We start from the raw sequence: 13,914 nt of genomic DNA, 5'->3' as shown, positions 1-13,914 counted from the left end.
TAACTGTAGTGAATATAAGGCACACACAACAGTTCCATGATGACTGAAAACACAACAGTGGGATGAACGAGTAGTGATACATTTCCGGGCAAGAGTGGTCCATTTAAAATTAATTAATTCTTCCCTCACCCCTTGCCTTGCAAGTGTCAACTCGTCAGACGTCATGATACGTCATCAGAAGTGTACACTTAATTTGAGGGCTGAGGTGAGAGGGTGTGTTTTTTAAGTGTTTGGAATGCAGCCTCTGGCTGGACTGAAGACAACACAAAGTTTGGAAAAATATAAAGTATATGTCTCGCAACAGAGCCTTCAACCGCAAGGGGGCGTTGCGATTCCACTCCATTGTCGGCGTCCACATTGAAATGAATGACAACCGGTGCAATGTAAAGGAGGAGTGCTTATGGTTAATGTAAACGAGGCTTTGTCTGAATCGGTCCCATTGAGCCTGCTGCTCCAGCACGAATGATGCTGACGCTGCGCCCACGCTCAAATGTCTCTACTGCGCAATCGCCAATGCAACGAACGCAGTAAGAGAAAGGAGACGCAATAATGGCCCTTGATAATTTAATTTTCGCCCAATGCATCCTCTATTTTTTGGCGTTTGTGTTTGGTTTTATTGCCGTAGTGCCTCTCTCCGAAAACACGGAGGACTTTCATGGAAAATGCTTGCTTTTCACGCGTGGTATGTGGCAGAATGAGAACATCACAGTCTCAAAGCAGCGCTTTATCGTTGAGGAGTGGGGACCGGAGTCTTCCTGCAGTTTCATCACTTTTGTCGGGATAGCATCTCTCATCCTGTCCGCAGTGCAGTCATGGAGACTGCTGTTGTTTCTTTTCAAAGGCCACGACGAGTGAGTGTCCTAATCACTTGTGGTTGTTGTGTTTTGATTTGCAGGTTTTCTTTGTGTTTATTCTATCTGAATTATTTAAATGGGGAAAAATAGATGGGATGTGTTTCAAGTAGCCCATGCCCATCCACTCCCACACACGAAAGATCAGTGATCCTTCTTCATTAATTACAGCCGTTCGTTCAATTGCTTTTTCTGAGGTCTACAGATCTAGACCTAAAAAAATGTAAACGTATGTTTTTGCTATGGCAAAATCTGCCCATCTCGCTGTTTTGCTCCCTAATCAATATGTTCAATCAGCCCGAGGGAAGACATGCCATTTTCTGCCTTTCAACAGAGGTGCAATCACAAAAACTGCATTGATGGATAGGCCTTATATAATGATTAGACGCTTGCAATCTTTATAAAAACCGTTTTGCCACTGTGCAATGCAGAGGTTTTCATTAGTCTGTCGTTGTTTCATTCTGACATAGGGTGGATAGGTTAATCTATCCATCCACTTAAAAAACATCTATCTAAAACTAAGAATTCATTAATTATTGGCATACAGGTACACCACCAATCTCTTTCTATTGGTCATATCGTCCATTAGAATGCAACATAGTCACAGTTAAATTAATTATCATCTAATCAAGTCCAATACATACAACATTAGGCAAATGTGCCAGGGATGGTAATGATAGAACAATTACATTATTGAAACTGTCTTACATTCTCTCTCTCACTTTCTCTCTTGCTCTTTCACTCTGTCTCTGAGTGCAGTTCCCTGTTCAATGCCTTCCTGAATCTGTTGATCAGCTCCCTGGTGGTGTTCACAGTGTTCCTCTCCAGCACCATCATCAGTGTGGGCTTCAACCTGTGGTGTGACGCCATCACAGAGGGGGGGGGCATGCCCAGCAGGTGAGGCTCATGACCTCATCATATGGCTCTTGGACAGTCCGAAGAGTTATTTTCCTAAACTAACTTTGTCTTGTATCTCAGCTGTGAGGACATGCAGGACACTGATCTGGAGTTAGGATTGGACAACTCCTCGTTTTATGACCAGTTTGCCATTGCCCAGGTAAGGGTCAGACGGATGTATATTGTCATACACTGGGTTGATATCTTAGACTGTACCGGGGACTTATTAAAACATTTGCAATGAACTTGGAAACTCCCAGCGCTTGTTTAAGTCTGCGAGGCTATGTAATGTCTGTTAAACGTCCCCCCCCTGCCCCCCGTCTCTGCTGTGCAGTTTGGTCTGTGGGCAGCGTGGCTGACGTGGTTGGGCATCACGGTCATGGCCTTCCTCAAGGTCTACCACAACTACCGCCAGGAGGACCTTCTGGACAGTCTGATCCACGAGAAGGAGCTGCTGCTGGGACACTCATCCCACCGGGGCTCCGATGCCAACCAGTTTAAGAGTGGCATGATCTAACACCAAGAGGGCACGTGCACATTACTGACACATATCCTCCTATCCTACCCCAACTGCCAGTCCCTGTCAATCTACACTGAGTGTACAAAACATTAGGAACACCTTCCTAATATTGAGTTTCACCCCTTTTTGCCCTCAGACAGCCTCAATTCGTTGGGGCATGGACTCTACAAGGTGTCAAAAGCATTCCACATGGATGCTGGCCCATGTTAACTCCAATGCTTCCCACAGTTGTGTCAAGTTGGCTGGATGTCCATTTGATGGGGGACCATTCTTGATACACACAAGAAACTGTTGAGTGTGAAAAACCCAGCAGCGTTGCAGTTCTTGATACAAACCGGGGCGCCTGAGACCTACTACCATACTGCACTTAAAACTTTTGTCTTGCCCATTCACCCTCTGAATGGCACACAAAACACAATCCATGTCTCGAGGCTTAAACATCCTTCTTTAACCTATATCCCCCCTTCATCTACACTGATTGAAGTGGATTTAACAGGTGACATCAATCAATAAGGGAGCATAGCTTTCAGATGGATTCACCTGGTAAGAGCAGGTGTTGTTAATGCTTTGTACACTCAGTGCATATACAATCAAATGAAATCCATGAACTGTTATTAGAGTGCATTGTTATATCTTGCTTGGACATACTCCTCCTCAGATATGGTTCCTGATTTTCCCATTGAAAACGCTGCTGTTGACTGTAAAGCACTGTAGGGTAAAGAGATTCTGGCTGTATTGTGGAGCTGATTCATTCCATTTGTCCACTTGCTATATTTATATTTGATAATGAGTTACTGCTGACATGTCTTGCCCTTCAAGGCACACACTGGAGCGTCAATGAGCTCAGAAAATCAAGGCCATTTAATGAGGATAGAAATGGTGCGTTGAGACTCGTTTTTACCGTGATTTCCCATTTAGCTGCACATAGATGATGACTCACACAAGGTGGTTAAAGAACGGTTCAAATGGATCATATTTTATTTGTTTTCATTTTTTGCATGTACTGTGTGAATATAGACAGTGTGAGCAGGCTGACATTGTTTTGTGTTGGGCAATATATTATTTTGTAACAGTCGAATACATTCATGATAGGCTTTCAGTAATGTGTGAATTCTTTGCATGCATGCAGCAACAGTATGATGTGTGATTTTCAGTCTATTATGCAGTATCTACAATTACCAAACAGTATTTTAAAAAAAATGAAAAGTGTACTTTGTAAGAACTTTGTCAATGAACTTAAACTGACTGGAACAGATCTCAGGATGAAATGCCTGAAAATCACATAAGTAGCTAAATCAGTCAATCTGTTCATCCTGATAATAATAAAAGCTCAGGCTGGCCCCTCCTTTGTTATTTGACACAATCTTGACACAACATTTTTCTTTGGACAGTGAGTGAGAAGTCTAACATAGACGGGATGACACATTATCCAAGGCTAGTTCTGTGTTGTTGTGCGTAAGGAAATGTAGACTGCGGCGTGGAAAGATGGATCATCATTTTATTGCACACATGCATGCTCTCTCTCTCACACCAACGCATGCATGCGCGCGCGCACACACACACACACACACACACACACACACACACACACACACACACACACACACACACAAAAAGCATGTCAGACTATAAAAAGCTAGTCACCACCCTCACTGACTTTGGTATGCAATGACAGTTTTATTTAAAATAATTCAATTAAATAAAAAAATATAGAAACTAAGAAATCCTTCTAAAAGGCACTTTTTTCAAAGTGACCACATACAGATTGTCAGCAGTGAAATGCAGCTACTAACCAAAATGTGCAGATACAGGCCATGTTTACTTGCTAGGTATTTGTGTTGCTAATGACAGTAGTTCCGCTTGAGAGTGCAGAGAAAACTTTCAGTCTCAGTATCTCTTCCATTCAGACATTGGTTGCATCGTATTGCTCAGATTTTTTCCAACACTGACTCTTTCCTATAGTTGTGTTCCCTGAAAGCTGTATAAAGAGTATGTATTATTGGAAACAATGTCTTGTGTTTTATTGCTCAGATTGACATGTATTTGATAAGCATCACATTGCCCTTTAAAGCTCAACACAGTTAAAGAAGAGACTCAATTTCTAAATGCTCTATATTTGAATGGTGCCAGTTAATGAAGGTCCCACAGTGATGCTTCAATTAGTGGCATAATGTTGCTGCATCTTACCCTAGATCATTGGACCGTACAGTTAATGTACATTCCTTTTATTTACTTTGCATCATAAACATTTGCACTAATTTAAAGTATGTTTCAATCCCCAAATAATCCACAACTTTAAAAGCATTTGACATTAAGATTAATACCTGAATATCGGATCAATCAAAAAATAGAAATGCAACAAAAGCCCTTTCAAAATGTACTGTAAAGAAAACAAAAGTATTGGATATTTGAGTAGATGCAGATATGCAGTATATAAGAAATAAATCACATTTAGAGGATAGAGGATATTGCTTGTGGCATTTTAGCATTTACCAAGAGGTACACTGTCAAAATCATAATCACTCATTGAATTTGAGTACATTCCCAGGAAAGAGAGCATTCATATTATTGTGCTAAAGTTGTCATCTTTGTCCAACTGGGATCACAACATTTATCTGACCTAAAAATGGTCAGACTACAGTATTTATGCTGTAAAAGAAAGATGGCTTTGTCAATCAATTTGCTAGATCAACCTGGCATTGTGAATTGAAGCAGTCCTGTGTCTGTTTCAGAAATGGTCACATTGTGCTTGACTCAATCCATAATCCTTATTTTAGACAGTAAGGGTGTTTTTTGCCAATTTAAAGCAGTTTTCACATTTTCTACATTCAATTATGTGCAATAACAAGGCGTAATATTGTGATAGTCCTTACTATACGGTATATACACATTCATATCTGTAGTAATCTTTTAAGTACACAAAATTACATACTGTAGTATTGTAATAAAATAAATACAATTGATTTTGCATTCCATTAAACATTTACTCACATACAATAGATTGCGTCAAGAATGGAAAATGTAAATGATTGTAGCAATTAAGTGAGCATAATCAGTGAGCGTCAACATTGCTGATGTGCAAAACGTCTTATCGACAAAACAAGCATGGCTGCATACCCACCACCAGTGTACAGGCATGGAGGATACGTACTGTATCTCTGAGATTACCCATTTCTCCATATATGGGTGTGAGCATAGCAGTAGGGGTGCACATCTCAACACCATAGATAGATAGTCAGTGTGTATGACTGAGGTGTGCTCGTGGACCAAGCTGGGTAAGGACACCTTAAGGGACATGTAGTGAGGAAGAGATTGAATTCAGTGTTCCACGTCTCCCCCTTTGGTGGCTCCCAGTCACTGCATGGTTAGCCAGATCCAGCAGCCCCACAGCAGCTGTTTCATGTGTATCAGGTAGACAGCCAGTGAGGCCTCCAGCTCCTCACACACACGCTGTGGGCGCCGGCGGTCCGTGCTGTACATGACCACGCCCAGCAGTGACATCAGCAGGAACAAGCAGGTGAACAGGGCCAGGTGGGGGCGTGGCGGTGACGTGTCATAGGCTGTGAACCAAAAGAGATCAACAACAAACTGTTGAATGATTTATGAATTTCAATGGTTCATCCAGTCTGCCCGTTCAGGTGTGAGGGGCCTGGCATCTTCCTGATGCCAAAATTAATTTTTTCCACCCATTGTAGCTAGAGGCCTGCTTTTTTGTGTTTTTGGTTATGGCTCTTTGTTAACTGGATAAAAAGTTCCACACACCAGATACTGGACTGGAATATGCAATATCAACAGTGGATACAAATGGGCCAGTTCATTTTGCATGGTCCGGTGCCCCGGTGGGTGAAGATTTCACTTAATGTGCAAACTCCTCCCACCTGGGGCAACGGGCCATGCAAAACGAACTCACTGGAGGGAGGAAAACCCATGCATCACAGTACAATATTAAAATGTCTATGATGGCATATTTTCACATGAATCACCACACAACAGTATTCCATAAATGGGTTACAAGTCAGTAATGACCAGTCAGTGAGGGTGACACTTGCTTCATGCTCTTAGTAAGTTAATAATTGGGACCACTCTCAGACAGACTTACCAACTAAACAGTCATAGTATGGAACGTCTGCGAAACCGATAGATAATAAACAAGTAAATAACAGCTTCACATTGCACCTAGACATCTAGCTGCAGCCACAGTACACACATGCCTGGTGGCATACAGCTACAATGGATGGCTGCACGTAATTAGCTATCTCTGTGTCACAGATTGTATGCTGACTCATTTGCATACATAATTCATCATGAAGTGTAAATCACTTGATCATGTTTGTTCATTTTCTAAATTCAGCATTGCATTAAATACTACAGTATCCTCAAGGGACAGTGTTTTACGATCTAATCACAGGATTTTACTGTATCTTGTTCATTTTCTTTTACAGCTACGCCATAACAATGCAGACCCCTTTGTGAGGTACATTGCCCCATAGAGAATGAGGAGAACAGTAGATTTAGCAGTATATCTCACCAATGTATTACTAAGCATTGTTTTATACATGTCACGACTTCTGCCGAAGTCGGCTCCTCTTCTTGTTCGGGCGGCGTTTGGCGTTTGACGTCACCGGCTTTCTAGCCATCGCCGCTCCATTTTTCATTTATCCATTTGTTTTGTCTTGTTCCCTGCACACCTGGTTTTCATTCCCCAATCACACTACATGTATTTATTCCTCTGTTCCCCCTCAGGTCTTTGTGTAAGATTGTTTGTGTGTTACGTGTTTTTGTACGCACTAGGCTTGCGTGCATTTTTCCCGTGTTATTTCACGAAGCCGGTTTGTATACAGTTGATAAATTGTGACTGTTTTGCGCGTTTTTACACTTTGCCTTGTTGGCTGGAGGTTTTTGGACACAGCTGCGTTCGTCTGTATCTCTCTCCTGCCGAAATAAAGTGTGCGCCTGTTCACTATTCTCTGCTCTCCTGCACCTGACTTCAGCACAAGTACGCACACGCCTGACAATACATTTTGTTATAGTGAGTGTTTAACTCCCCAAACCCAGTGGAATAGAGCTGAGTCAGTCCAATGATAAATGTGTTTCTTGTTTCTGCAGACCAGGGCCTCCGAGTGCAGTAAAGAAGTCAGAGTGATTGGGTAGAGGTGAGAATGCACCGGAGGGTAACCCTCTCCATCAGCTATAGTCTGACACACACGCTTTATCTCTCCTCGGCTCGTTACATGCACTGAATGGGCCCAGACTTTTAAAGTTAGGACAGGTCTTGTCCTCATGGCCTCCCTATGTTTGGTATTTGATCTCTTATCCTGCTGTCTCTCTCACCATGCACAGTGGTCTCAGGCTCCCGGAAGCGGACCTGTCGCTTGCCTTTCCGTCTGTGGCTGGGCTCCGAGTCTGATCCTGAGCCAGACCTCTTCAGTATGGACGTAGGGATTTTACCGTTGGTGACCTGAGGAGTGGATGAGATATCATTAGAAGTGAGGACACAATGGACACCTGTTTTAAGTACATTGACTGGAAAAAAAGGTATTCTTAACAAAAGAGTGTCACCTTCGGTTTTGGTGTGTCATCCTGTGGACTGGGGTCTTTCCTGTGCCAGACCTCGGAGTGTTTCTCCCGATGGGAATGGGAGTGGGAATGGGGAAGACCATTGTTGAGTTTGTCTCCGAAGGACTCGGCAGCAGCAAACCTCTTGGACAGCACTGACACACACTGGCCCAGGGAGTCTAAGGAGTTAACCATGAGTAAACATTAGTCTCTAACTGTCAATGGAACCTGTAGTCAAGGTACAAGTAAACATGCAGACAAATACTGGGTAGATGGAGCTGAAGATGAAAGTTCAAAATACAAAACAAACATTTCTGTGTTGACTTCATCATGGCCATGTACACAGCTACAAAGCAATACACTAGCTTTGTGTTATGATAGCTGTGCAATAGAATGAATAAGCAACATGTAGACGGCCCAACTATCAATAAAGGAATTTATAGGAGGCGTGCAGCACACACCCATAATGACAACTCCATGACAGCGATTTTAAGTCACAGAGAAATCATGCTTTGTTAAGGTTAACGTTAAGGTTACACAGAGAAATCATGCTTTGTTAAGGTTAACGTTAAGGTTACACAGAGAAATCACGCTTTGTTAAGGTTAACGTTAAGGTTACACAGAGAAATCACGCTTTGTTAAGGTTAAAGTTATGTTTACACAGAGAAATCACGCTTTGTTAAGGTTACACAGAGAAATCACGCTTTGTTAAGGTTAACGTTAAGGTTATACAGAGAAATCACGCTTTGTTAAGGTTAACGTTAAGGTTACACAGAGAAATCACGCTTTGTTAAGGTTAACGTTAAGGTTACACAGAGAAATCACGCTTTGTTAAGGTTAACGTTAAGGTTACACAGAGAAATCACGCTTTGTTAAGGTTAAAGTTAAGGTTACACAGAGAAATCACGCTTTGTTAAGGTTAAAGTTAAGGTTACACAAAGAAATCACGCTTTGTTAAGGTTAACGTTAAGGTTACACAGAGAAATCACGCTTTGTTAAGGTTAACGTTAAGGTTACACAGAGAAATCACGCTTTGTTAAGGTTAACGTTAAGGTTACACAGAGAAATCACGCTTTGTTAAGGTTAAAGTTAAGGTTACACAGAGAGAAAAGAAAGAGTCATTTGAATGAAATGTGTACCCTGACAGTGACCTGGATTACATTGCAAAGACAAGCTGTGTTCTTGCTTCAGCTGTTCTCTGTATTTATTTACAAATCTATTTTACCAAGGATATGGCCAAGAAGGTCAACCGGAATGAATAACAACGTACAATGTGAACTGTTGTCTTAGCAACCCAGGTTCTACATAACCTGCTTTACTGAGCACCCTAGTCTGTGAAAGCTGACTCAGCAGTTGATCTTAACATCTAGGGCACATTTTACCCAATGCAGACCTCTCTTCCCTAAAAATGTCAACTTTGGAAAATAATAGAAAATGCATCTTCCTCTTCATGCAAGCGAAGCATGTGCGCAACATTACAGTGGCCTCAAACTGTCAAAGTATTTTATGTTCAGCTCTATATAAAACCACTTTGATGTCCAACAGCTCTGTGAGTGTGTTATTTAATTTAACATTTCCTTGAGCTGACATCGTACAGTACGAAGGTTAATTGGAATTCTGTATGCCACTTACAGTGCGGTGTGTGAGCTGAAGCAAGGTGGTTGTTCTTGGGCTTGTCATGCCACTGGAGAGTGCTTTGTGTTAACGTGGTGACAAGGTCTACACTACATCACCTCTCAGTGTATAGTGTCCATTTTTAACCACAAACTATCAAATATGTGCTGGAAGGAAGGCTTGTCTGTCATACTGACAGTACAGTACATGCTGTCACACTCAGCCACACTCATGACCATTTCAAAATGTCTATGGCTTTTCTGTCTTTACTCAGCATGGCTATGGCTTTTACCTGAGTATTCTGTCTTGCCGATCTCTGCGTAGACGGTGGCCAGCAGCTCCAGACTCCTGTCTGTGATGGGGTGGTCGTTGCCAAAGGCCCTCTGATGGATCTTAGTGGCTTTCCCACTGTACTCTAAAGCAAGATGAGGTCTGAAAGACAAAGGACAGGAACACATAGATAAGTAACATTTTATGGATTCTTTTTGTATCAGTAGTAGTTTGTATCAGTAGTATCAGTAGATTATTTTTGTATCAGTATGCTCATAATACTTGAACTAGAAAAAGCAGTTCATGTCATTCCAAAGAATCAACCTGGGCTTGGTTTCGGGCTGAAATATATATTGTCTGACACCCTTGGTTAATTTAATCCCATAAATAAGTCCTTTCAGGGAGCACAACAATGGTTGACCTTAATCAAGCTTAGTGGGATGTGCTGCATTGTCAGGTGTGAGGATCGATGTCAGTGTTTGAAGCAGAGCAGCATGACAAATCCAAACACACGTGGGCTGAGCTGTGATTAGATTTGGAGCAACGAGGCTGGGCTGTGGGCTCAGGGCCAGAGACCCAACCTTATGAAGCCAGTGGAATAGTCTAGGACCTGCCAACCGCCAAGCGGCTGCCCTCATCCTGGCTCCAGGGTGAATTACAAATGCCATGGCCCCCACAGGTTGGTTTACTCTGCACCCTTCCATGGCTATCCCCCTTTGGAACTTAGTTAGGTGAGCATAGAATGGCTCTTGATTCCAACTCTGCTACGCTCTCTGTATCTGTATCTGTATCTGCCCGCGGGTAACACCCCACAAGGTCATTCATCACCCTCATGTGTGGCCATAGATGAGAGCAAGCCCCGTTTAGTGTGGCAGATTTCAGGATCGCTGTTCCAAAACCATTATTCCCTTCAATTAGTCATGGCCAGGTGTCCTTTTGCACTGTTTAGAATGTCCTTTGAGGACATCCTATCGCCAAAGTACAGAGAAGCCCTTCAACGGCCGAAGGACTTCCTGCCACAGCGTTGAAAGATTCAGGAAGCACCACAAGAGAAGATGGGGGCTGGCAACTACAACAGCCCGTTATATTAGTCCAAAAGAAGTTCCTGTCCATCTCTTCCAGTTATCTCTTATTAGATCACAAATTCTAGCTAGGTGGCTGACGTTAGCTAGGTGGCTGACGTTAGCTAGTCTAGGGGTTAGGGTTAAAGTTAGGGTTAAGTTTAGGAGTTAGGTTAAAGGGTTAAGTTTAGGTTTATGGGTAGGGTTAGCTAATTAGGGTTAAGGTTAGGGGTTAGGGTTAAAGTTAGGGTTAAGTTTAGGAGTTAGGTTAAAGGGTTAAGTTTAGGTTTACGGGTAGGGTTAGCTAATAGGGTTAAGGTTAGGGGTTAGGGTTAAAGTTAGGGTTAAGTTTAGGAGTTAGGTTAAAGGGTTAAGGTTAGGTTTACGGGTAGGGTAAGCTAATAGGGTTAAGTGTTAAGTAACAAGTACTTGCAACATAGCTAAAAAGTAGTAAGTTGTAAAAAAGTTGCTAATTGGCTAAAATGCTAAAGTTGTCCCTGATGAGATTCGAACTCGCAACCTTTGGGTTATACGCCGACCAATCCACCCACTTTAGTTTTTGCCTTAAGTAATCATCTGTCTTATGTAACCATACCAATCATAACAATATATTACATTTACATTTACTATCTTACGTCTAGTCTATGAGACCATTGTGCTGGAGACCCAAAACCAAAAGTATAGTACAAGAATGAGGTCAAACAGCAGAAACCAACTAGTGCTTGTCCTTGTTTGCCCAGAAACCCAAGACCCTGGGTACAGCCATAAACAATCTCTACAATCTTCTTGTCCTTGTTTGCCCAGAAACCCAAGACCCTGGGTACAGCCATAGACAATCTCTACAATCTCATTCAAGATTAACCAGCTTCCTCACCTTATCCAACCATCACACCCCTCTCCCTATGCACCTGTCCCCCCCTTCCACCCTCTCAAGACAATCAGGCTTAATGCTTTAATCTTCCAACCAATGACAACATGGGCAAATAAATGTTGATGTTTCTGTCTTTGTGGCCTAACAGAGTACCCCTGCATCAAGGACCAGATCCATGTGTTCCGGTAACGTTAGAGATGGTGGCCCTTTTCTCCAACTCCACAAGTGAAATCAACCCGGTGGTTTTTGCATGGGGGCCACAGATGCAAACACTTATTCCTGCACTTGTTTATTGGATGAGGAAATGTCCATCCTAATGACATATGTTCAAAGCACTATAAAGATATAATCCGTCTTTCACTAACAATCAGGGGGAGGGGCAATGTGTTACTGAGTTCAATCAACTGAAGATGTGAGACAGTCTATGGTTTAAATACAGTACATTTCTGTTAGAAATAAGAAAAGAAAAGCTAACAATTTTGGAGACAGTTCCACCACATAGACAGTTCAGAAATGTTCTATTTAAACAATGCAAACAATGTCTCTGTGAGATAGCCTCTGGCACAATAATATCACTGTTAATCACCTTTTAAAGAAATTATACTCTCATATACAGCCTTTGAAAAGTATAAAGAGCTAGACTGAGTATCAAAATACACAGCATAAATATAACTACAGCCTTTTTATGCCTCTATACCCCTCAAACTCAACTCTGGACCTCGAAGCCAGTTCCACTGCATTTATTTATTGTTCCCCTCTAATTAGGGACTGATTTAGGCCTGGGACACCAGGTGGGTGCAATTATCAGGTATAACAGAAAACCAGCAGTTTCCTGCCCTAGTAGGGTAATAGTTGAATACCCCTGGTCAATACTGTATATTATACCATCTATACTGAGTGGACAAAACATTAGAAGCACCTTCCTAATATTGAGTTGCACCCTCTTTTGCCCTCAGAACAGCCTCAATTCGTCGGGGCATTGACACTGCAAGTTGTCCAAAGTGCTCCACAAGGATACTGGCCCATATTGACTCCAGTGCTTCCCACAGTTGTGTCAAGTTGGCTTAATGTCCTTTGGATGGTGGACACACGGGAAACGGTTGAGTGTGAAAATCCCAGCAGCAACCATTCTTGACAGACTCAAACCGGTGCGCCTGGCACCTATTACCATACCCTGTTGAAAGGCACTTAAATCTTAAATCACCCTCTGAATGGCACACACATACAATCCATGTCTCAGTTGTTTCAGGGCTTAAAAATCCTTCTTGAACCTGTCTCATCCCCTTCATCTACTTTGATTGAAGGGGATTTAATAGATGACATCAATAAGGGATTATAGCTTTCACCTGGATTCACCTGGTCAGTGTATGTGATGGAAAGAGCAGGTGTTGTTAATGTTTTGTACACTCAGTTTATACCAGTGGTATAAAGTTCTTAAGCATAAATACTTTAAAGTACTACTTAAGTAGTTTTTTGGGGTATCTGTACTTCACTTTACTGTTTGTATTTTTGACAACTTTTACTTTGACTTCACTACATTCCTAAAGAAAATAATGTACTTTTTACTCCATTTGTTTTCCCTGAAACCCAAAAGTACTCGTTACGTTTTGAATGCATAGCAGGATAAAAAGGGTCCAATTCACACACTTATCAAGAGAACATCCCTGGTCATCCGTATTGCCTATGGTCTGGCGGACTCACTAAACACAAATGCTTAGTTTTTAAATGATATCTGAGTGTTGGCGTGTGCCCCTGGCTATCCGTAAATGTAAAAAAACAAGGAAATTGTACCGTCTAGTTCGCTTAACATAAGGATTTTTTTTATTATTCATACATTTACTCTTACTTTTGATACTTAAGTATATTTAAAACCAAATACTTTTAGACTTTTACTCAAGTATTATTTTATTGGGTGACTTTTACTTAAGTCATTTTCTATTAAGGTATCTTTACTTTTACTCAAGTATGACAATTGGGTACTTTTCCACCACTGGTGTATACTAATATATGCAGAATTGGAAAATTATTAATATACGCAATTATATTATTGATATTACAAATGTAATTAGCGATATAAAAAATAAAAACAATTATATTAAAGATTGCATTATCGATATAAAAAATGCAGTTCCTAATGTTTTCTGCATTTTAACAAGATAATTCTCTACTTGTTCATCCCGTCCTTACTTGAAACCCAGTATAGACCAACAAAAGTACAGAAAGGTCAGCAGAACAGAAACAGCTAGACATCTTTTTTAATGAGAGGAAAACCAA

At 41.5% G+C, this 13,914-nt stretch overlaps 2 protein-coding genes across 4 annotated transcripts in view; one reads left to right on the top strand and one right to left on the bottom strand.

Annotated features, from left to right (window-relative positions):
- The first annotated feature begins 425 nt into the window (after positions 1-425).
- LOC106611012 (transmembrane protein 179) lies at positions 426-3,613 on the top strand. Its single transcript, XM_014210810.2, has 4 exons — positions 426-851; positions 1,611-1,748; positions 1,830-1,908; positions 2,083-3,613. The coding sequence occupies exons 1-4, from the start codon at positions 550-552 to the stop codon at positions 2,263-2,265; spliced, it is 702 nt and encodes a 233-aa protein (XP_014066285.1). The 5' UTR covers positions 426-549; the 3' UTR covers positions 2,266-3,613.
- A 308-nt stretch (positions 3,614-3,921) lies between these two features.
- The window catches only part of LOC106611011 (uncharacterized), a 31,817-nt gene continuing 21,824 nt past the window's right edge, over positions 3,922-13,914 (bottom strand). For 2 of the 3 annotated variants that reach the window (XM_014210806.2, XM_014210808.2), the window contains 5 exons: positions 9,731-9,870; positions 7,828-8,003; positions 7,600-7,726; positions 6,368-6,394; positions 3,922-5,828 (listed from right to left, as the gene is read on the bottom strand). In XM_014210806.2, the coding sequence (XP_014066281.1) occupies positions 5,623-5,828; positions 6,368-6,394; positions 7,600-7,726; positions 7,828-8,003; positions 9,731-9,870 (676 nt within the window). In that variant the 3' untranslated portion in view covers positions 3,922-5,622. The remainder of the gene's footprint in view (positions 5,829-6,367; positions 6,395-7,599; positions 7,727-7,827; positions 8,004-9,730; positions 9,871-13,914) is intronic. The other variant, XM_014210807.2, reaches the window with a different exon arrangement.

Source organism: Salmo salar, chromosome ssa09 (assembly GCF_905237065.1).
Source record: "Salmo salar chromosome ssa09, Ssal_v3.1, whole genome shotgun sequence".
In the NCBI taxonomy this organism is placed as follows: Eukaryota; Metazoa; Chordata; class Actinopteri; order Salmoniformes; family Salmonidae; genus Salmo; species Salmo salar.
This window is presented reverse-complemented; position numbering and strand designations above follow the sequence as displayed.

Excerpts from the sequence above, each read along its gene's own strand:
- LOC106611012 (XM_014210810.2), top strand. The coding sequence starts at position 550 with ATGGCCCTTGATAATTTAATTTTCGCCCAATGCATCCTCTATTTTTTG. Across the intron at positions 852-1,610 it reads CTTTTCAAAGGCCACGACGA|TTCCCTGTTCAATGCCTTCC; the intron begins GTGAGTGTCCTA and ends CTCTGAGTGCAG. Across the intron at positions 1,749-1,829 it reads GGGGGGGGCATGCCCAGCAG|CTGTGAGGACATGCAGGACA; the intron begins GTGAGGCTCATG and ends CTTGTATCTCAG.